This window comes from Triticum urartu, chromosome 5A (genome assembly GCF_056163025.1).
Source record: "Triticum urartu cultivar PI428250 chromosome 5A, HENAU_Tu73, whole genome shotgun sequence".
Lineage (NCBI taxonomy): Eukaryota > Viridiplantae > Streptophyta > Magnoliopsida > Poales > Poaceae > Triticum > Triticum urartu.
In genome coordinates, this window is record NC_141877.1 from 589,930,110 (window position 1) to 589,951,414 (window position 21,305).

Sequence of the window (21,305 nt, forward strand, 5' to 3'; positions counted from 1 at the left end):
TCCAACGCATTCTCTAAACTTATAAAACTCCCAATAATTCTGGGTATTGGTACACTTCAACTAGTACATTCTTTAAACTCAATCCCAGTAATTTTTCCTCTGCCATTTCTTCCATATTTTGCATACATATACCTCAGTTTCAAAATTATATTTATTCCATTGAGCCTCGCACTTTATTCAAAGCACTTTTTTTTTGTGAGCAACCCTAGCCACGCACTTCGGCCTGGTAGCTACTTTTTTTTAGGGCTGGCCTGGTAGCTACTAGGCGGGCTGCGTGGGTCTGAGCTACTGTGTTCGCTAGGCCTTTGGGATCCCACAGCCCGATTTCTGTATGTCTCGTGGTATACAGACGCCGCCCATATATTCTCCAAAAAAAAAACGCCGCCCTTCTGGGGACAAGCCTTGGCGATCGAGGAGAAGGGTGGAGACGCAGATCGGCGCCGGCGGCGACTGCGCTGGTACGTACTGTACGTGCCTTCTATCTCTTCGATTCCTCTGTAGGTACGTCTGAGAGAGAGGACGAGGTTCGGCCGGCTAGTCCTCAAGCCCGATTTCATTCTGGAATCCGAATTCGGTGCAGATCTACCTACCGATTTGAGTCTCTGGCCGATTCCTGTGCAGATAGATCCACAGGCCGACTCGGAGCGTGGGTGTTGTCTTCCGCCGGAGCATATACACACATAAATATGGGTGTGGAGATCGCCTGAGCTTCTACCGGATCACGTCGATTCCGCTGGACGACGCCATTTGCCGATGCACAGCATGATGAACAGCTCGATGAAGGTCACCGATGTCAACATGGAAACAGAGGTGCCTGAGCTTCTTCTTGTACCAAATCATGTCGATTCCAACGGACGCCATTTGCCAAACCACAGCCCGATGAAGATCACCGATGTGGATATGAAAATAGAGGCGCTAACAAATTACATCAACCTCAGACGAGTAGGAGGAGAGGGGGGCAGTATGAATGTGGGGAACAAGAAGACCAAGAAGAAGATTTTCCGTGTGCCCCAGGACGAGCTGGATGAGATTCTTTTGTACCAAGCGGCGCCGGCGCCCGCTTGGCAGAGTGCGGCCAAACGCTATCCTTGGGTCGTCGCCGAGATGGAGAAGATCAAGGTAGGCTTTCTCGCCGGGCAGGACAAGATGAGGCGGCAGTACGAGGCCCTGGGCTACGCCACGTTTGAAGCGGAGGTCACCGATGATGAGCAGGAGGAAGACGCGGCAGTGACGACTCCTTATCAGGACAAGGATGAAACATTGACGACATCTTTTCATGAGCGGAACGATGATGCAGCAGTGACAACTCCTTACAAGGAGAACTTGGAGAAGGATGAAACATCAGCGGCATCTTTTCATGAGAAGAATGACGATGCACAAGCAGCAGCAGTGACGACTCCTTACAAGGAGAAGGATGAAACATCAGCGGCATCTTTTCATGAGGAGAATGACGGTGCAGCAGCGACAACTTCTCCTTGGATCACTCCACGAGGAAGAGGCCGAAGAAGATTTCGCCCGGGAGTCGTCAAGCAAGCATGCGGTGTTAAAAAGATAACTTAGGAGTTGTTTCGTTAGGTTTAACTTTGACTTTTCAAGTTTGATTTGTAAGTCAAAAAAATATCTATTTATGTGTTTTGGTTGTGGCTCATATTCAACAATATTCAGTCATAAGCCATAAGCCAAAGCCAAAGCCAAAAACACGTTGTTTTTCTAACTTACAAGGTAAACTCTAAAGTGAGAATTAAGCCTTACTAAGCATCACAGTAGACGTAGTTGTTGTTTTCGGTGTGTTTAGCTTTTGTTGTTGTAGTAGTTGGTTGCAGTTTTTGATAATGTACCATGTCATGTTTTTAATATCATTTTTTTTGGTTAAAGCTATATCTGATAATTTATTTGGTGGACTTGATTATAAGCATCCAGTGAAAACTAACTTTTGGTGAAAATCTGAAAAGTTTGTTCTATTTATTTTAGTTGGTTGATAAAAACTTTGTTCTTGGAACATCAGATCGCTTACGGAGGCATTAGATGGCAGGTGGGTTGGCAAGCAGATCCGCTTAAACAAAATTTGCAGAAACCCCCTCAAATCGCATCGCATTATGTTCCTGAAATCTCTCAGCAGCAGCTCCCGCGTTTGTATTCTAACAAAAAAAAGGTGCCATCGTAGCCCTACGCAGAGGCGAGGCAAACTGCGATGCACGAACCACATGACACATGTGGTAAGCAATCCAAACAATTCAAAAAAACTGTGATGCACGACCCTTGGATAAGCCCTCTGCCCTGTTCGGCTCTTCCAATCCCTCACTACGCGCTTATGTGTTGCTGTTCCAAGTTTCAGTTACACAATTTCCGAAACAAAGCTTCAGGTTATTTCGTCTGTTAAAGGTGAGAAGATTATACTGTCTATTTGCTCAACAAAGTTTGAGCCGAATCAATAATGGAAGTATTAATTCCAGCAAGCTGCACGGAGCCAAATAACAACAAAAGGAAAAATTAAACTTCACGTTCGTTTACCTGGGGCTGTGGGGCACATCATCATTGCTCGTTAGCCTCAGGATACAAGAAAGATTTGGTGACCAACTATCTTCACACGCGGAGATAATTGTTTGCTTTGTCAAACTGAAACTGTTAAAGAACTCCAGTAAGCCAAGGCCTTAAGAAACCATTTATTTTATCTGAATCATGTCTCTGAAAGATGAAGGATTAGCTTCTTCTTCTTGTCTTCTTATTTTGCTCCACGTATCATGTTGTTTTGTCAAAGAGAAGACGTGAAAAAAAAATCCAACAGAACGCACTGTAACCATCAGTATTTTTTTTTGCGAGAAATTTTTTCCAGCAGAAGGCACTGTAACCATCAGTTTTAAGAAGGAAAAGGAGCCATACAAGTTCACACGCTTTATCGCGTACATATTCTCAGATTTCTTCACAAAAATTGATAAAGCACTACGGGTGACAAGGTTTCACAGCATCAAACATCCATGGATTATACGACGACTGAACCAGATTCTTTAGTACTACTGAATAACTGAGGAACAAAGTGGGGAGGGAAGGAGAGAGGAGATGCTACAAAATCAAGCATTGAAGGAGCAGCAGGTCAATCTGCGCACGAACTCGCATAATTGCATGGGCCAGCACCGCCGTTCACTGGCGGCAGCCTCTTCCCCGCGGTGCTGGGAGAATCTCCTCTCTCCGTCACAGCCATTGAGTCAATTCTGGAAGAGCATAGGCAATGCTATTCGTTCTTTAACCCAAAATCAACTGCACAGTACCAAGACTATTTTTGATTGAGCTCCGCGTGTTATCAGTTTGCCACCTGAACCTGCAAACGTTTGATGCTCGGACCATTTCGTGTGGTAAGAAATCACATGCTGGTCTTCCCACAAGCAAAAAAAGCTTAAGTTTTACCCTCCCCCACAATTATCATGTCCCCAAAAAACTCACACCCTGGTCCCCAACAAAAAACGCCTCACCCCCTCCGTGAACCCCACTTTACCCCATCAAACACCCTACGGCCCCCCACACATATACCTGATTCACAGCAAAAAAACACGCAAAATAACATCTCCATGTGTTACGATTAGGCAAACACGCCATGATGGCCTTAGGGGGGAGGAGTTCCTGTCCTGAAAGATAACATCCCAGGCGAAAAGCTAATCAAGCCAAAATGACCTGCAAATTCTTTGTTGCACACGAACTCTGGAACCTCTCTTGTGCGTTGACGATCAGGTAACAAAACACAAAATCAGGTAGAAAAGGGCCCCCGACTCTCTGTTATTCATACACGATATAGTTGCAAACTTCCCTGTACCACGTGCATGCAACTTACTTTCAGTTTCTTAGATCTTTGCCCTCCCTGAAAAACCCGATTGTTTGCTGAACTTGCTTCATCATGCGCTTGCTTTGGATTGTTTATGGCCTTGCACCTGGCCTCTGCAAAAAAAAAGGCAGAAAAGGAAGTTAGTTGCTCAGAAAAAACACATATACAAGTGGTTGGCTCCTTGTTGTTTTGTCCCAAGTGTTTGCAAGTTTTAAAAGTAGTTGCAGAGAATTTAAAATCTTAGTTTGCCACCTGAACCTACAAACATTAGATAGAATATCATTATGCACGAGAAGAACAGTAGACTGAAAAATGCATAAGAACAGTAGACTGAAGAATGCAAACATTGGACACAAAAATATGACCTACTGGATTTGTATCTGCCAGTTATACTATCGCAAACTGTTGCATGTACATAACACGCAGGCTTTCGGCCACAGGCATCTCCTCTGCACAATCCTACAGTCTTTTAAAAGCCTCTTTGGTTGAAGTCATAGGAAATGAGATGGCATGCATCTCAAGTCCTATAGGAGAAGACATTTCAGGTTCATAGGGTAGGATTTTTTCCAATAGGTCTGAGCTAAAAATATTTACCTTTGAAATGTGAAGGATAGGAACCAATCCTACATAGGAATGGGAATCCATTCCTGCAAATCAAAGGGCTCAAAAGGAAATTTCCTATAGGAATCCTATCCTATAGAATTCTTACAAAATTCCTGTAAACCAAAGGAGGCTTAAAAGTAGGCAGTGGCATGTACCACGGGCTACCAAGCTAGTACGGCCAGCAAAACACTCATCAACAATCAGTGCAATCTAAGCACACGAAACAAGCTAGCTAGAGCTCCTGATCATGCATGGAAGCATGATCAGATCCATTATTTTTTTATCTAGGCACATGGATCAAGCTAGCAACTGGCTTGATGAAGCAGAGAAAGCTCATCCTGATATTTTCAATAATCCTCTCCAAGTGTTTGAAAATGGTCATTTGACTGGCTCACATGTGCTAGATCCTGACATTCATGATATGCATTTCTGCAGTCATAAAAAAACACATCCCGTACTTTCCACACCTCGTTCATGATGTCATGCACCTCAAAAGTCAGGCTAGTTATTTCTGCGAAGTCAACAAGCTAATTGTTCATTGTTATGACTTCTTTTAAAAGGGCAATCTAAGAAAAATAACTGTAAGCTTTGAACGGTCACGTAATATCAGGAAACCCTGATAGAGAAACTGGTAACCAAAGACACAAACAACTATGCACTTGGCTATGTATGTACTCCCTCCGTTCCAAAATAGATGACCCAACTTTGTAATAACTTTAGTCTAAAGTTATTACAAAGTTGGGTCATCTATTTTGGAATGGAGGGAGTACTATGTAGCAACCAAGATTACGTATCTAGATACAGAGTTAAGAGCCAAAAAACCTTAAGCACCACTGCACCAAGCTGCCTTAAGATCCCACTCGTCGTCCTCATCCATCGAGTGCTCGTCAGCTTCCGTTTCACCATCAATCAGCTCCAAAGCCAATGAATCCAGCAGTGCCAGATTTCTCCTTTCCATAACCATCTGAAAATATAAAAGCGTCACACAAGCTATCCCAGCCAGAAGTTTCTTTGAATGCAATACAAAGATATAGTATCACTCACGGGGTTATAGATAGAAGATGCCGTAGGCAGCGGACGGAGTGCTGGTGGAGGGTCGGTGGTCGTGAGCTCTGTGGCCGGCAGGAGACCATGAGCAGATAACCGGGGACCGAACTGCACGTACAAACACAATTTGGTTCTAATCACAAAACAGATAAAAAAACATATCAAGTCATTGGTTTAGACAGCAGATGGGCAGGTGGGTAGATCTGCGGAACCAGGATGCTGAGTGGTGGAAGAAGGCCAAAAAAAAGGTACTTCCATTGCTGCAGGCTGCAGCCACTATTTCTTCTACAGTATTAACATGTCTTTTTTTTTTGCGAGGGAGTATTAACATGTCCTTGCTCTTTGTGTAATTGGATATTCCAGGCCGTGGCAGATTCCGAAAGAAAGAAATTCAAATCGAAGAGGATCTTAAGGTGATGCTCAAACACATCATGAGCGATGGAAGTGGTCATTGTTGTCCGGCAACAGGAGTGTTGCCACAACCAAGCACTAAAGCAACTGACACATAAATTTTGACCTTGGGGACAACAAAGATGATGGGATTGAAGTAGCTGATTCTCCTTTTAACCCAAAACGCAGGAGCCCAACAATGCTCATGGATGGAAATGCCAAAACCTCAAGACTCCGAAACTGGTGCAAGATCAGCTAACCAACTTGGCTGAGATTTCTCAGTCAAGTTTTAAGTCTTACACCAAGAAATAAGAAAAATCCTAGTCAGTGATGTGATGGATTTGGTGGTTCAATGTAGTTGAACATTTGATAGCGTTGAGCATTTCATTGCAACGAAATTGTTTTGTGAAAGCAGGGCAACACATGTCAGTTACTCACGGGGTTAGCTGTAGGTGGTAAGGAAACTGCTGTAGTGACGCTGGTGGCGGGTGCTGTGGCCAGAGAGAGATCACTAGCATGCACACGGGGACCCAACAGCTGCACAGAACAAATCGAATCAGTGTTCGCACGGAACAGATCAAATCGTTGGTACCGACAGTAGATGTTCAGGCGAGCGGATGTGAAACTCACCATGCCGTTGTGGTTGCAGGGCTCCGAGGTCGCGGTTGAGGGCGCCGTGGGCGGCAGGAGGAGGGCGGGCGCAGGGGGCGTGGCCGTGGGCGTCGTGAGGTGAGCGCGCTCATGCGTCATGTACCAGGACGCGGGGGCCATGTACCAGGGCACCCAGTCCGGCGGCGGGACGCCGGGCGCAGGGGCGGTCGACGAGGCCGGCGGCGCTGACGTACGCGGGAGGAGGTCGGGCGCAGGGGCCGCCGCGGTCGAGGGCACCGAGGCCGGCGGTAGGAGGCCGGGCGCAGGGGGCGTGGCCGTGGGCGTCGTGAGATGAGCGCGCTCATGGGTGGACGCCAGGCGCAGAGGTGGTGGTGGTGGGCGGGGGGACGCCAGGCGCAGGGGTGGTGGGCGAGGGCGAGGGCGGCGGGAGGAGGGCGAGCTCAGGGACCGCGTGCGAGGGCGGCGGGAGGAGGACAGGCACAGGGGCCTCGGTCGTGGGCACCGAGGCCGGCGGGAGGTGGGCGCGCGCAGGGCCGTGGTCACGCCGCGGCTGGCGAACGCCCCCACCGCCGTGGTCCTTGCGCCCGACCTTGAACCCGCGCGGGCGAGCCGGATTGCCCATCTCGGAAACCCTAGCCGGCGGTGGGAATCGGGGGAAATCCGGGGAGGCGGGGAGGGGAATTGGGGGCTTTGGGGATGGGTGGGTTTATCCGAGGACCCGCCCGTCAGACGCCCAATGTGGCCCTCTGTCAACCCCACCCGCACCCCCACGCCTCGCATCCGTGGCTGTGCTGCCGCACCGAGTGTGAAGAACACAAAGACCTCTCTCTTCTCTTACAAGGACGGATTCCATCCTTCCTCCCATGGATCTTGGGCTTGGGGGCTAATCCACTGAGACAGCCAGCGGGCGCAGAGCTCCATCTTGAGGGGGAGGCTCTCTTGGGGATGGATGGAGATATGGCTCCATGGCTCAAGCTGTCTTCCATGCCCGGGGCTTCGAGGGGAAGAGAGGAGGAAGAAGAAGAAGCAGCAGTAAAGAGAGGACGAGCTGAGCTGAGAAGGACCGGAGTATACCTGGCCAAACCTTGGGCCGGGCCTAGCCAAGCCCGACCCAAAAAACCTGGGCCCGAGTGGTGCCTACTGGAGAGTGTGACCGAGTGGCCTGCCCCTGGCTGCATAGACAAGGCCACCAAGCGGGATCATTGTCGAATCCTCGTCTATTTAATTGCTTATGTGTCTTGGTCAAATGTTTATGGTAATATATTTACCGTCACGGCTTGCAAGATTGTTTTATAATTTAAAGCGTTAATCGAGCGTATTGGTTGTTCATAAATATAAGTAGTTTTAGAGATTCCATTACAAACTAATACATATGGGTGTATATACTCCCTCCATCCATATATATATATATAGAGCCTAATGTGTTTTTCAAAATTGACTTTGACTATTTCATTACAAATACATATGGATGTATATACTCCCTCCATCCATATATATAGGGCCTAATGTGTTTTTCAAAATTGACTTTGACTATTCATAAGATTAAGAGTATATCAGTTGTATAATGTGAAAAATTAAATCATTGGAAGCTCCTTTCACGTACGATTTTGACGATATGCTTTGTGTAACTTACATGTCATATATTATTGTTCTAACGTGTGGTCAAAGTTAACCTCAAAAAATGCATTAGGACCTGTATAGATAGATAGAGGGAGTAGACATATTTTAAAGTGTAAATTCACTCATTTGCTCCGTATATAGTCAATAGTGAAATCTTTAAAAAGATTTATATTTAGAAACAAAGAAAGTACTAATTTCGCTTGAGTTAGGATCCCACATTTACTTACTTGTAATGCAAGCTTAGAGCAACTCTAGCAGATTCGTCGTATCATCGATCATCATTCACCACTTCAATTGGATATAGAGCCGGTGACGTCCAAACTCCGAATCATCAGACTCGTTGTGTCAACGATCGTCATCCACCACTTCATATGGATATTAGAGCCGGCGACACAAACTTAGTCATTATCTTGGCTTTCAAACCCTTTATTTTTTTTTCACCATCGTCCATTTTGTATGGGCAATTTAAGCTTAAATTAGATGTATCAGGTAAAGAACTTTATAAGAATTATAATCTCCGCAAAAATCGGCCGCTTTATAGATAATTAATGATTTTAAATGCCCATTTAGTGGCATTGCTATCTAGTATTGCCACTACCTACACTAGTGGTGGTCGACGATTAGAGTCCACGCCCCTAGTCGTCCTCCTCCTCCGACGACAACCACAAGAGATCCATAAAATATGTGTAGGCACGAGACTCACGAGCGACCACTACAAGCTGCTGTTGCTCCTCCTTGATGAGGGAATGATAGCCATGGACGCCCCTTCGACCATCAACGACTCAACCGCTATACACACCAAGCAAACACGTGATCAATTGAATGCTAACTCAAATTTACCCTATTCTCTTTAAAGTGTGGTTGTTTTTTCATCTTCTTCTTGTTGGTTGAACTCAGATACAATATCAAAGAAGGCCAACAACTTTTCAGTTTGTGTAGAAACAATGTTTTATATCGAAGAAACAAAGTTAGGAGTTCATGAAGAAATAAGTTTTCTGCTGAAGAAACTATGTTCAGATTCTGGCAAAACAATGTTTGATCAGGACCAGCTACCCACACATTACCTGGCAATTTCATAACCTACCTCATTAATTCCCAAAGTTGGTTTTTTTTCATACCTAAGTTGGCTCCTAGAGCTAGTTTGTTTTCACACCTAGGGGAGGGGGGGCGGCGGCTACCGGGCGGGAAGGAGAGATGACCATCAACGGGGAGGCAAGTGTGCCATGTACAGGGGAGGCGAGCCCAACTGTCGGGCGACGATGGCGCCGTGGCACGCGACCGTTGTACGGGGAGGTCGTCGAGCTCCTACCATCGGGTACGGGAGCCCACAACCCGTAGCCGTCGGAGGAGGAGTGCGGCCATCGGAATAGGGGTCGTTGAGGCACGCGGTTGCGAGAAGACGATGACGTCGAGGCGTGCAGTCACAGACGGGGAGGCCACCGAGCTCGGCCCCCTTCCTGCCTTCCACTGCTTCCACCCATTGATTCCTCTACTAGAACCGGTTGACTTGCAACAGAGCAACCGTTGCCGTGGAAAGGATTACATTTCTTGTTTCAGTTGCAAACTTACACTAGAGAAGTGCTCTTGAGCCATCCGATTCAAAAATAGATCGGATGGTCGCAAAGTTTCACGTTCACTCTGCTTTACACTTCTTGATATTATAATAGAGTTCATCCCGATTGAACTTTCCTCCATGACTTTATTTACAGCCCCAACATGTGTTATGAACACTATACACATGGCACGTCCGAGAAATTCACTTTGGCTCTCGACTACTTCATTGGTATACTTATTATACATCCTCTACAAAAGAAAGAAGCACCATCACTTCACGATGTGAGTCGGGAGCCGTGGCATCGACCATTGATCATTATGTACAGTACAGACCGTGGTCGCCATAGCTCGGTGGCAAGTGTACAAAGCACCCGCCGGCCGCCTGCGTGCATGAGCATGGCGCACGCCGCGCTCAGCCGGCCGGCCGGCGGCCATACTGCACGCTTCATCTGCTCCTTCTCCTCTCGAGCATCTCGCTGAACTCCTCGTCGGTGGCCTTGAGCATGTCCGGCAGCGGCAGGTCGACGCCGGCGTCGGCGGCGGCACGGTGCCGCGGCGCGATCCGCTTCTCGAGGCTGAAGGTGAAGTACTGCGGGAAGGCCTTGACGTCCTCCACGCCGCCGCCCATCTCCCCCACCAGGTACTCGAACTTGGGCCTGTAGTTCCTCTCCACGTTGAAGGTGAAGAGGGCCGGGCACCGGAGCGCCATGGCCACGGCGTCGTCCCGCGACATGCCCAGCCCGGCCAGGTACTCCAGCTTGGGCGCCATGGTGCGCTCCACGCTGGAGACGAGGAGGATGGGGTCCTGGAACGCCAGCGCGCGGTTGTCCCGGAAGCCGAGGCGGCGGAGGTAGATGAGCGCCGGCCGGAGCTGGTCGCGGACGCTGCAGGCCAGCACGCGCGGGCACTTGACGACCACGCGGCGGTAGGCCGCCTCCGGCACGCCGAGGTCGTCGGTGAGGAAGGCGAAGACGGGGCGGAGGTCGGCGCGGACGCTGGCGGTGAGCACGGACGGGCACATGCCGAAGACGCGGCCCAGGTCCTTGAAGTGGAGCCCGCGCGACTGGAGGAAGGTCACCACCGCGTGGATGGACTCCGGCGCCGCGCCCCGGAGCGCCGGGTTCAGCGACAGCGCGCGCCCGTAGTCCACCCCCATCAGCTCCAGGCTCAGGATCTTGTCCCGCATCGCCGACGGCAGCTCCGGCAGGTGCAGCGACAGCGCCTCCGCCGGCATCATCGACGCTGTGCTCTCGGCCGTCGTCGGCAGGACGGTCGCCGCCGCAGCCGCAGCCACGGCCGGCGGCGATTTCTTTGCCTGCACGGTGGTGACCGCCGCGGCGGAGGAGGGCAAGGAGTGGGGTTTCGCCACCGGGAGGGACGTGGAGGCGTAGAAGCTGCAGAGCGGCATTGTCGCTGGCGGCCGGAGCTTCTCTCCCAAAGCTTCTTGATCTGATGGTTCGGAGATGGGAGGGGGGAGACGATGATGGGGGGTGCGGCGAAGTGGAATCTCATCCACTTCTCTATCTCATCGTTGGTGATGACCTGGCGCGCTGGGTGCTGCTCATTGGGTGGTCAGATTTTGAACCAGAAAGAGACCGCTCGCTACTACTCAGCAGAGGCGCAAACAAGAGACAACAAGCGATAGACATATCTTTTTTTGTCCTTAATATAAGTGAAAAAGGCTCAAAGATATTTTTCATCACTGAAAGTGAAGTATGCCCTCTGTGGATTCGAACTAAATTCTTTATTCTCAAGGTCAAGGGTGACTCACACTAAATATATATGTTCCTTGAACTAGGTGTCAGGCCTTCCCCAAGAATATAAACAGTGTCTTACAAGTTTAAACTGGGGGCGAACAACAATCAATTCACTTGCAAAATTCTGCAAATGTTCCTTTTGGAACAAGGGGCGGCGATTTGAATCGACTCTTCCGATATAAAATCACTGGAACAACATATATCGAATTGCCAGAGACCATAGGCGACAACAATCTACAGACTAGCTCAAATGGATTATTAACTGGTTTCTTCCTCCGATGCCAGACCTAATTTTGAAAGGGTACAGCAGGCAGCAGCACTGCACGTAAACAAGCACCCGGATGCGCCAATCTGGAACTTGGCCGAATGCTATGCATGTTTGAGAAGCAGGTGGACGAAACAAGCTGGCTGGGTAGGAAGAAGCTTCGCTCAACATTTCCCATGGCTTTTGTTCACTGAAGTCCTTCTCGCCAGCTTGCGGTTGGAAGCTGCTTGATCATCCTGCGCCACAGGAAGACCAGAGTTCTGTGAGGATAGCTTGGTGAACAAGGGAACATACTATGTGAGCAGTTCAACTCTGCAAGGCACACTGCTGGGGCCGTCCAGATGTCACAGCTAATGCAGATCACTTGCTCCAGGTTTTGAAATATGGACAACCAGGTTCCAATGTTTTATATGGTGAATTGCGAAGAAGTGCAAAGAAGAAGAAATGGAGAAGATGAGCATGACAAAAATTACCATGTTTAGCGAGGCCGCAGATTCAGACCGCATAGTTTGATTTTGAGATTGACCAAGAGACTGGAATGTATCAATTGCATCGACAGTTAGCTGCCAGCCAGAAAGTTCTGAACTGGAACTAGTATCATAACAGCAAGCTGCTGCAACAATTCCATTGACCCATGGACAGTAACTGTTGTGATGCTTAACAGGATCAAAATCTGGAAGACCTGGTTCATAGTCGTTTTCTCCATTTGTTGCTCCTGAGAAACAAATAATAGAGTATTGAGATGAGCAGAACACAGATAACTGAGCAGAAAAGAATAGAATAAGTACATTAAAAACAGAGGTGTAAGAAATAATAAAAACATGTGTTTCTGTGGGAAGCAGTTGGTATAGGATGGCATTTATTTTGTTGGAGTAGCAGGTGCTAAAACCGATCTGAGATCGATACCACCTGTCCTGGAAGTCTAGCTGGCTGCTCCTTGGTCACAAACAAATCACTATGAATAACTTCAACTTCAAAGGAAGCATGGCTAGCAAGTACCAGTACCAGTCGAATGACCGTAGTTTAATAGGAAAAACATAGCATGAAGCCACAAAAGATAAGCAACTCTCCCCCAAAAATGTATAGAAATATCTTTTAGGTTATCTGTAGCAAGATAAAGTGTTGATGATAATTACCTAATCCATTCTGCAGATCATAATGCAAGCCTTGATCATCAGTAGTCACTGCTTTGCCAACCTGTGTCACTTCCTCTTTAGATGCATCGAAGCCGGCATACACCCCAGCATTGCAAGAGAGAGAAGGATGCATGCTGCTTTCATGACCAATGGCATGTCCTATCTTCTTTCCACTCTCACCAGAATCAGCTTTATTAGAACCAAAATATTTTGATCCACTGTCAGCACGGCCTGCTGAACGGAACACAATATCTTGGCTGTCTCCATGAGGTTCTTCCCGATCAACTTCTTCAGGTACAAACTCATCCATCAATCCAGGCCCTGGAACTGATTCACCGGTATGGCCCATTGTCTCAGTAAGGTCAGTAATAGGTTCTGCATCACCTACACCACTCTCGGTTCTTTGCACAGATACATCAATGCCATGAATTTCAGCCTCGTCACTAGCACCCATGCCAACACTTCCACCACTAATTCCTAAGCTAAGCTGATCCCTTGCAAAAGCAGGAGTTGTGCCTGCATTAAGGACTTCCTCCCCTTCATTAGTACTGCTTCCTCCTATCTCCCTTCCGTCACTTCCAGCAGCAGGTTGTGCACAAGCACTTTGCTGTGCTTGGTTGCTATCGTTGAGATCAAAGGCATCATTCATTTCAATATTCCTGTGTCCACTAGATGAAGGCATATTAATATCTATACCAGCATCTGGATGATACTCAACACTCTCCATCGAATCTTCGTCAGCGCTGCGAACATCCATTGCGATAACAGAAGAGGCCCTCATAGAATCTCTAGCAGACGGATGCTCAACAGGAGCTAGACCAACAGCTCTAGAGTGACCGAACATACTAATATCCACATCCAAGTCAAAGCCCAAGTTTCTACTAGGACCAGCTCCAGAAGAAGATGGAAGATTGGCATCAAAAAAGTTGAATCCGCGCGGTTTTTTATTCTTGGTGTCTGAATCTTGAACGTCATCGTCAACTTCTTCACCATCACGATCAATGACAGTTCCTTCTATGCTGTCAGCATGTCGAACCCCGTCTTGTGGCTTGTCAGCTGTGCTCCCACCTTCCTCAAGGTTACGCTTCCGCGAGCTTGGACCCCGAGACTCATATGATGTTGCACGATCACCAACTTCACTTCCAGCGGGCTGCGCAATCATCAGATCTCTTCCCATCCCTCCATTACAACACTCAGATGCAACAGCCATTGAAGAATGAAGTGGCGGTAGTCCTCCAGCCATCGATAGATTAAGGTCTACTCCAGCATTTGATACTAATTTCCCCTCATAAGTTGCTGCTTCATCACGTCCTTCAGCTTGATCTCTTACCACCCCATCATTAACCCATCCGTTGATCCCACTGGCTGCGCTAATTCCACGTGTCAGTGTTAGCTTTTTGCCTGTTTCTGGTGCATCAGTGTTATTTGGACTAATACGATTAGGACGTGACACAGATCTGAAGTCCCAGATCCTAACTGTAGCTCCACACAGGCTACAATCTAATAGAGGTGAGCTCATGCTGCATCCCGAATCTTTGAGGGGCCTTTTGCCTTTTCCTTTATCTTTCTTGGCTGATGCAGAGAATGAACTTTTCTGATGTTCAACAAGGGGGGAATAGAACATTTCATCTGGTTCATTTGAAAGTGCATTTTTAGCTGAGTGGGTTGAGTTTTCTTCACAGTCCTGGACATTTGGAAGCCACCTAGGCTCCCATCCACAAAGGCTTATAAGCTTCTGCGCCTAGAAAGTAAACCAGGATAAATGTTCAAATTTAAGAAAGACACAAGAACGAAAGGCATCGAACAATAATACTACAGTGGTGCCACAAATTGCACACAATACGAGAAACAGAAATACATACTCTTGAGTAGCCACAAGAACCACCCTGATGGATGTCAACTCCTGGTGTATTCTCAGCTTTGTAACCCAGCTCCCCAGATAAGAAGCTAATCGATTGTGTTAATAGGCGGTTAATCTGAGCGGCCCTTGTCAACCTCATGTTCTCAATTGCAGACGGAGCAATAACAGGAAGGGAGAGAAACTGTAGAAGTCCATCACATCGATCTTTAAAACCTCCAATTAGCGCTGACTGTGTAAGGTGGAGCTGAACCAAGCTATCAGCACAGCTATTGCCCCTCCAGGGACAGCTATTCTTGTGTGATGCATCAAGCTGCTCCGCAAAGGCTTCTCCAGCATTTGTAACTAATACAGAACACAAAAAGAAAGGTTTCACAGCTGAATAAAACTCAGTTTGCAAAGGAGGACGTACAACTAATTATTTTTCCAGCCTAACACAACAGTACTAGAAATTTATGGCACTGGAGACATGAATACATCAGTGAGACTTATGAAAAATCATGGCACTGCAAATTTATGTTACCGTTGATGCTATGTAATGTTGTCACTTACTTTATCAAAACAACATCAGGTGTTAGTCAGTAAATCAAATTATTGAATATAAATAACTGTGAAGTGAGAATATGACCCATAGATATGTTTTTTTTAATCAGCAAGGAGCACAACATACCATGGCTCATGTAAAATTTGAAATTATTATTAATACCAAATCAAATCTATATAGTTAGACTGAAAGGTGAAAATACTGACATCTGCAAATGCACAAATCACATAGGTGGCAAGCATAAGTGCATTGCTAGCCATTACATAGTTGAATGCATACTTTCTTGGTTAACAAATGTGAGCTAAATATAAGTTCATGTCAGGTACATATACATCAAAAGGATAATACTTTCAGAGTAAAGACATTTAAAACATGGTGGTTAATATATTGGTTTTTACAACTAGTCATTACAATCAGATAGGTGGCAAGCATAAGTGCATTGCTAGCCATTACATAGTTGAATGCATAATTTCTTGGTTAACGAATGTGAGCTAAATATAAGTTCATGTCGGATAGATATACATCAAAAGGATAATACTTTCAGAGTAAACCCAGTTAAAACATGGTGGTGAATATATTGGTTTTTACAACTAGGAGTTAATGTAGCACGAAGAAACCTGTGGACCAGAAACAAATGTAGTTTCAGCAGAATCACATACCTTCAGTTGGGGACCAGGATGCCAGTGCACTGAATATAAGATGCATACCACATGATTCACATTCAATTTTGTCCATATCAACATTTACCCAGCCTCTTTGAGCACAAGCCAATGAACTGGCAGCCTGCAAAAGTTAATTTCAGCATATCTTATGATGGCAGGATTAGAATTTTCATAAATAGTCCACAATCTTATTCTAATATGAACCAAATAAAAACCACCAAAATGCCAATTACAGAGAACAAAGGAACAGTGGCCTGGATCAAATTCAGTATTAACTAAACTAGAGATAAACATCATAAGTGATATCATAGGAAAAGTCTGACTGTGCTTATGGATTTAGGTTACCATGAGTCCATGATTATATTTTATTGCAAACTAAAATATAAAAAGAAAAGTTAACACAGCACGGCATGCATCGGTTACTTTCAACAAGAAATGTTAAATTCCTATAAATAAACAAGAAAGAAGAGATGACCTTCGGCTTAGCATCCCAAGTTGAAGGCTTGAATGTTGCCAGTCGACGAAGTAAGTCTCCACGCTCCCATGGTCTACAAGATGGTGCAGAATCCAAAGCAGTTCCAGCAGGATCAAAGCTATGAGCAGGCCCATAGGCATGTGGTGCAACATGTGATGAGGAATCAACCCTGGAAGCTTGTCTGCTACCCAACCAATCTATGCTTACTATATTAATTTGCATAGCAGGTGATGAGGCACCAGCAGAACTGAAAAAGCAAAAGAGGGTTCAGTGCAAGAAATTGAACGTTACGAGTTTATGACAAGACTCTCAACAAAGTACTGTAGCCGCCTGGCTGGACCCTAAATTGCAAAAGGATGATACTGAAATCAGTTTTTCCTCCAAACAAATATATGGAAAACAAAAACACTTATAAAGCTTTAAGAATTCTAACAAGCAGAAATAGCAGCGCTGCAGACCAAGGTCCGAGAAACGAATGCCCCTCGAAAAGGACCGAGCAATATGGCATCACAAGCTCCAAGTATATCATAAGGTTTTGCATCATCCAGTTCCAATGGCCCAGTGCATCATTATTTCAATTTTACAGAGACAGCGACCATTAGACAGCACAGATCCTAGGGTTCACAGCTAGGGACAGAACAGGTAATGCAGAAGGCGCTGTGACTCGTTTGTGATTAACATGGCCACTTGCTCAGGACTCTGCTGAAACCCCTGTTCAAGATGGTGAGGTACCCCCTTTTTGATGATTTCAGACGTGCAATATGGCTAGTTAGTTGCGTTTGCTCGCTGCCTCTTCTCTTTGTTAGCCCATGTTTGGCTGGTGGTGCTTTTCCTATATGGCTGTACGATAGTGCTACTAGGTTTTCACCCTGTAGTTTGTAATCGAGAGAAACTGCTAACGGCACATAAGTCAAACTCAGCTATCCTTTTCCCTACTCCTTTCTGGACTTCTTGGATGTCATTTCCTCATCATAATTCGGTTGAGTGTTGAAAGGGAAAAAAAGTGCTACGAAAATACACAGCAAAACCCCCTATATTTTTCACACAGTAGGTATGAATTGAGCCACCAAATATCGTCTCCCTAGACCTAAAAATGATGCGTTCAATCCATAGGAGAGTGAAAGCGTGATGGCTGTAGATCATAGCCCTCCTCCTCCCCAATGGTTTAATCGAACATTTATACCCACTGTCTGCTGCCCCGCGTATCCCACCTACGATCCTACCCTAGGTCTACGTAGAATCGCGCCCAAAATAAATCCAGCTTTCGCTTCGATTCGGCGAATCTACCACCAGGGGAGGGGGGGCCCGAGGAGCGACGGCGACCATACCTGGCGACCGGGGTGGGCGGCGGCGACGACGACCGGACGACGGCGAACTGCGGCTCGGCCGCCGCCCCCGACGAGCTCCTGACCTCCTCCCGCATCTCCTCTCTCTCTCTCTCTCCGGCGCCTCTCTCCCTCTCTGGGGCGAAATGGGGAAATGAGCTCCTGACCGCGACGCGCAGAGCGAATTAACGGCGGTACCACCGGTCGTTAGCCCCGTCTCACGCCGTCAACCTCACGGCCCGCTCAACCCAAAGCCCACACTACGTGGGCCAGACATGGGCCCCCACCTTTGCTGGCCCAAACCTATCCACCGGGCCTAGCCGAGGCCCGCATCCCCCTCGTCACTCTCTCCGTGCTGACCTGACCCGTGGGCTCTCCCACCTGCAGGCTGCAGCATCTGTTCTTCTTCTCCGGCCCCTCTCCCCCGATCTCTCGGCCGCGACCTGCTCCGATACCCTGCGAAGTACGGACTCCGGCGAGCTTACGGGGCTCGCGCGGCGAGCTCGCAACCGTGATGGACGAGGCGGGCACCTCGGCGTCCGCAGGCTCCGCCCCGCGCGGGGGGCGCCCGGCGAGATCGGGAGGTGAGCCAGGTTTCGACCACGCCGCTCGCTTCGATTCGACCGCTGATGAGCTGTGTACTGCCCCCATCTGCGTGACTAGGTGTCTCCGTGTGCTAGGGTTGCTAGCTGTGTGCGATCTCGAGAAATTAGTGCGACAAATGCCTCTTAGCTGCTATATATGGATTTACCTCTACGTGTTAGTGTGTTGTACCGTGGTAGCTTGACTTTGGTGATCTTAGGTGTGGGCATGCTATGTTAGTGTGTTGTATCCAGAGGCCATTTCGCATAGGGTTAATCGAGTGACGAAATAAGTCATCCACAACATTATCTAGATTGAGGGAGATGCAAATGTCGATGCGCTATCAGCAAGCTTCATTGTTTCAACTTTACTGAAATTGTTTGTTACACAGTGAGAGAATGAATGTCGTTTACACACTTACAGACTATAAGTTTCTTCCCTCCTGATGCTATCAAGGTTGATCATGTCGGTTTTGCAGTATTCTATAAATTCACCCAGCAGGATCTTCCAGCTTGGAAACCGACAATGACACCAGGATACGTAAGCTGGCACTAACACTAAATATAGGTTTTTACATATGGCATTAAGTATTTGCATAGTACTCCCACCTTATATGGCATTACTTCCGTTGTTGCAGGTGATAGCCATTTTCTTGATAATTGGGATTATTTTCGTACCTGTTGGGCTAATTTGTCTTCAAGCTTCAAACAGAGTAATAATTGATTTCTTTTCTGTCTGATGGATGCTGAATTGGCATTAGTTTGGTTGTCATGCTAAATGTGCACTCCTGCTCTGGGCGTGCAGGTTGCAGAAATCGTTCACCGTTATGATATTGATTGTGTACCTAATGCTTACAGAAGCAATAAGCAGGCTTATATCAAAGACAGCTCGATTTCGAAGAAATGTATTCAGAAAGTGAAGGTAGTTTCTTATCAGATCTAGTCAGACCTTATTTCTCCTATTTACTTGTCATCTGACTACAGGCTGGACTATAATTTCTTTGTACAACTGATTGAGTTCAGTTTGGGACTTTGCGATTACATCAGGCACATATTACAGTTTTCTTGTCCTATCTTCGTAATTTTTCTGTTTATTTATATGTTAATTCTTCAGAAAATATTAAGACTTGAGAGTGTATATTTACAGGTTCAATACCATATGAAAGCTCCAATATTTGTGTATTATGAACTCGACAACTTCTACCAGAATCATCGTAGGTAATTATACAACTGATTAATTTACTGGTCGGTGTCTTACAAGAAGAAACACTATGTCCTGTCTTGCTGAACAAAAGGAATCTGTAAATGCTGAACAGGTATATCAAAAGTAGAAGCGATAAGCAACTACGCCATGGGCTCCAATACACTGATAGCTCATGCAGTCCGATGGAAAGGAGCAACGGCCTTCCAGTTGTTCCCTGTGGATTGATTGCTTGGAGCTTGTTCAATGATACTTATGATTTTACCCGTGGGTCCATGGGATTGATGGTTGATAGGAAAAACATTTCGTGGAGAAGTGATCGGGAACATAAGTATGGCCAGGATGTCTATCCTTTCAACTTTCAGAATGGATCCTTGATTGGAGGAGGAAAACTTGACCCTGATATACCAGTGAGTACTTCTATATCTAGAATGTTGTTGGTTGCTCATGCAATAGTTCACATTTTTCCTTAAGAAGACAAGTTAATGCTGGTTTTCTTTTATGTTAACTGAACAATTGGTGTCCTTTTGCCAGCTAAGCAATCAGGAAGATCTTATTGTGTGGATGCGCGCAGCTGCTCTTCCCCAGTTTCGAAAGCTGTACGGTGTCATTGAAGAGGATATACAAGCTGATGAAACCATTACCATGCACATAACAAACAATTACAATACCTACAGTTTTGGTGGAAAGAAAAGCCTGGTTCTTACAACATCAACATGGCTAGGTGGCAAGAATGACTTTCTTGGATATGCATACCTTATCACTGGTTCCTCGAGCATTTTCTTGTCCATTCTCTTTGCTCTGATCCATGTGAAAATCCCAAGGTAATCGATAAGGTGAATGTTTTGAATTATCCCGTGTGACCATCTTCTACTTCTTCTATATCTCTCTTAGAGCATGTTGTCTGAAGGCGATGATACTACTAGTCTTTGATTCCCCCCCTCATAACAGCCTAACACTGTATTTACGCAGCAGTAAACAAAACCTCCTAGTGCTGATTGTTGAATTGCATGTATATTCACATACGCTATATACGATGTAGTTTGTGGATTGGCTAGATCTGTTTCTCATAGCTGATGAATTTGCAGGCCACATGGTGATGCTGCTTACCTATCTTGGAGCAGGAAAAACGGCAATAACTAAGCTGCTGTGCATAGTTCTTTTTGGTAAGGTACACGCTCGATCGACACTAGCCCCCCTGTAAAAGCCGGAAGGAAATATCCTGTTTCTTTTACCTGTAACAACATGCAGTTGAGATAATGTTCCAAGTACTCTGCCGTGCAGCTAGTAGCATAGCACCCTGGCCAGAGGTTCCCGGCGGCGTTCCGTCTCCGCACCATGTCTCGAGGGAAATGGCATAGTAGCAGCTTCAGGTTTCATACACTTGACACTTGGACGGAGCATGAAATGCGTAGCAGCTTCAGGTTTCATACACATACTTGGAGCATGAAATGCTTGATGACTGCTGAGGATATATGGTAAGGCCATGGTTCACCGACACGGCGTCCTCGAGGAAAACTAGAGCCGTGTAAAACTGACATATACTTGGAGTATGTATGTAAAAAGCGCCATACCATGGATTCCATGATGTTGTATGAATACATATAATGTTTAAGTTTCGCACCGATGTCGAAGCATGCTTTCCCGCTTCAAAAATCCGGTTTCGCGTGCATTTCTACATAGCATCGACATCCGGTGAGAGTGACGTTGGATCACTACAGCTGCATACGATAATGGCCCGCGAACGCGGAAGCGGGTTTGTTTGTGCATGTTTTTCTCTGGCCTGTCTTCATCTTCCCCTGCTTCCTCCATCGCGTGCAGATCATCACCTCTCATCGCGCGCCTCGTCCGGCACTAGCAA

General features: G+C 46.6%; 5 protein-coding genes across 12 annotated transcripts; 2 read left to right on the top strand and 3 right to left on the bottom strand.

Annotated features, from left to right (window-relative positions):
* The first annotated feature begins 308 nt into the window (after window positions 1–308).
* Window positions 309–1,648, top strand: LOC125510842 (uncharacterized). 4 transcript variants are annotated; one of them, XM_048676113.2, is made up of 2 exons: window positions 309–458; window positions 622–1,648. In XM_048676113.2, the coding sequence occupies exon 2, from the start codon at window positions 754–756 to the stop codon at window positions 1,558–1,560; it is 807 nt and encodes a 268-aa protein (XP_048532070.1). In that variant the 5' UTR covers window positions 309–458; window positions 622–753; the 3' UTR covers window positions 1,561–1,648. The 4 variants fall into 4 exon arrangements, with proteins under 4 accessions (XP_048532070.1, XP_048532072.1, XP_048532073.1 ...); XM_048676115.2 differs by having other exon boundaries at window positions 369–458; window positions 581–1,648; XM_048676116.2 differs by having other exon boundaries at window positions 373–467.
* Window positions 1,649–3,553: 1,905 nt separating this feature from the next.
* On the bottom strand, window positions 3,554–7,705 carry LOC125510843 (uncharacterized). The gene is made up of 5 exons (XM_048676117.2): window positions 6,485–7,705; window positions 6,293–6,391; window positions 5,462–5,572; window positions 5,240–5,381; window positions 3,554–3,927 (listed from the first exon to the last, which is right to left on the bottom strand). The coding sequence occupies exons 1-4, from the start codon at window positions 7,244–7,246 to the stop codon at window positions 5,241–5,243; spliced, it is 1,113 nt and encodes a 370-aa protein (XP_048532074.1). The 5' UTR covers window positions 7,247–7,705; the 3' UTR covers window positions 3,554–3,927; window position 5,240.
* A 2,060-nt stretch (window positions 7,706–9,765) lies between these two features.
* Window positions 9,766–11,147, bottom strand: LOC125510847 (transcription termination factor MTEF1, chloroplastic-like). The gene has a single exon (XM_048676121.2). The coding sequence runs from the start codon at window positions 11,046–11,048 to the stop codon at window positions 10,086–10,088; it is 963 nt and encodes a 320-aa protein (XP_048532078.1). The 5' UTR covers window positions 11,049–11,147; the 3' UTR covers window positions 9,766–10,085.
* Window positions 11,148–11,365: 218 nt separating this feature from the next.
* LOC125510844 (uncharacterized) lies at window positions 11,366–17,836 on the bottom strand. The gene is made up of 7 exons (XM_048676118.2): window positions 17,666–17,836; window positions 16,338–16,584; window positions 15,860–15,983; window positions 14,661–15,001; window positions 12,799–14,539; window positions 12,136–12,377; window positions 11,366–11,898 (listed from the first exon to the last, which is right to left on the bottom strand). The coding sequence occupies exons 1-7, from the start codon at window positions 17,758–17,760 to the stop codon at window positions 11,827–11,829; spliced, it is 2,862 nt and encodes a 953-aa protein (XP_048532075.1). The 5' UTR covers window positions 17,761–17,836; the 3' UTR covers window positions 11,366–11,826.
* Window positions 17,837–18,018: 182 nt separating this feature from the next.
* On the top strand, window positions 18,019–21,078 carry LOC125510845 (putative ALA-interacting subunit 2). Of its 5 annotated transcripts, none has more exons than XR_015602776.1 (9): window positions 18,019–18,255; window positions 18,723–18,784; window positions 18,882–18,956; window positions 19,049–19,165; window positions 19,391–19,461; window positions 19,560–19,854; window positions 19,979–20,280; window positions 20,533–20,615; window positions 20,729–21,078. XR_015602776.1 is itself a non-coding variant. In XM_087521906.1 (9 exons), the coding sequence occupies exons 1-8, from the start codon at window positions 18,177–18,179 to the stop codon at window positions 20,585–20,587; spliced, it is 1,044 nt and encodes a 347-aa protein (XP_087378032.1). In that variant the 5' UTR covers window positions 18,020–18,176; the 3' UTR covers window positions 20,588–20,615; window positions 20,729–21,078. The 5 variants fall into 5 exon arrangements, 3 of the variants coding, with proteins under 3 accessions (XP_087378032.1, XP_087378033.1, XP_048532076.1); XR_015602777.1 differs by having other exon boundaries at window positions 20,533–20,610; XM_087521906.1 differs by having other exon boundaries at window positions 18,020–18,255; window positions 19,979–20,268.
* Window positions 21,079–21,305: the final 227 nt, after the last annotated feature.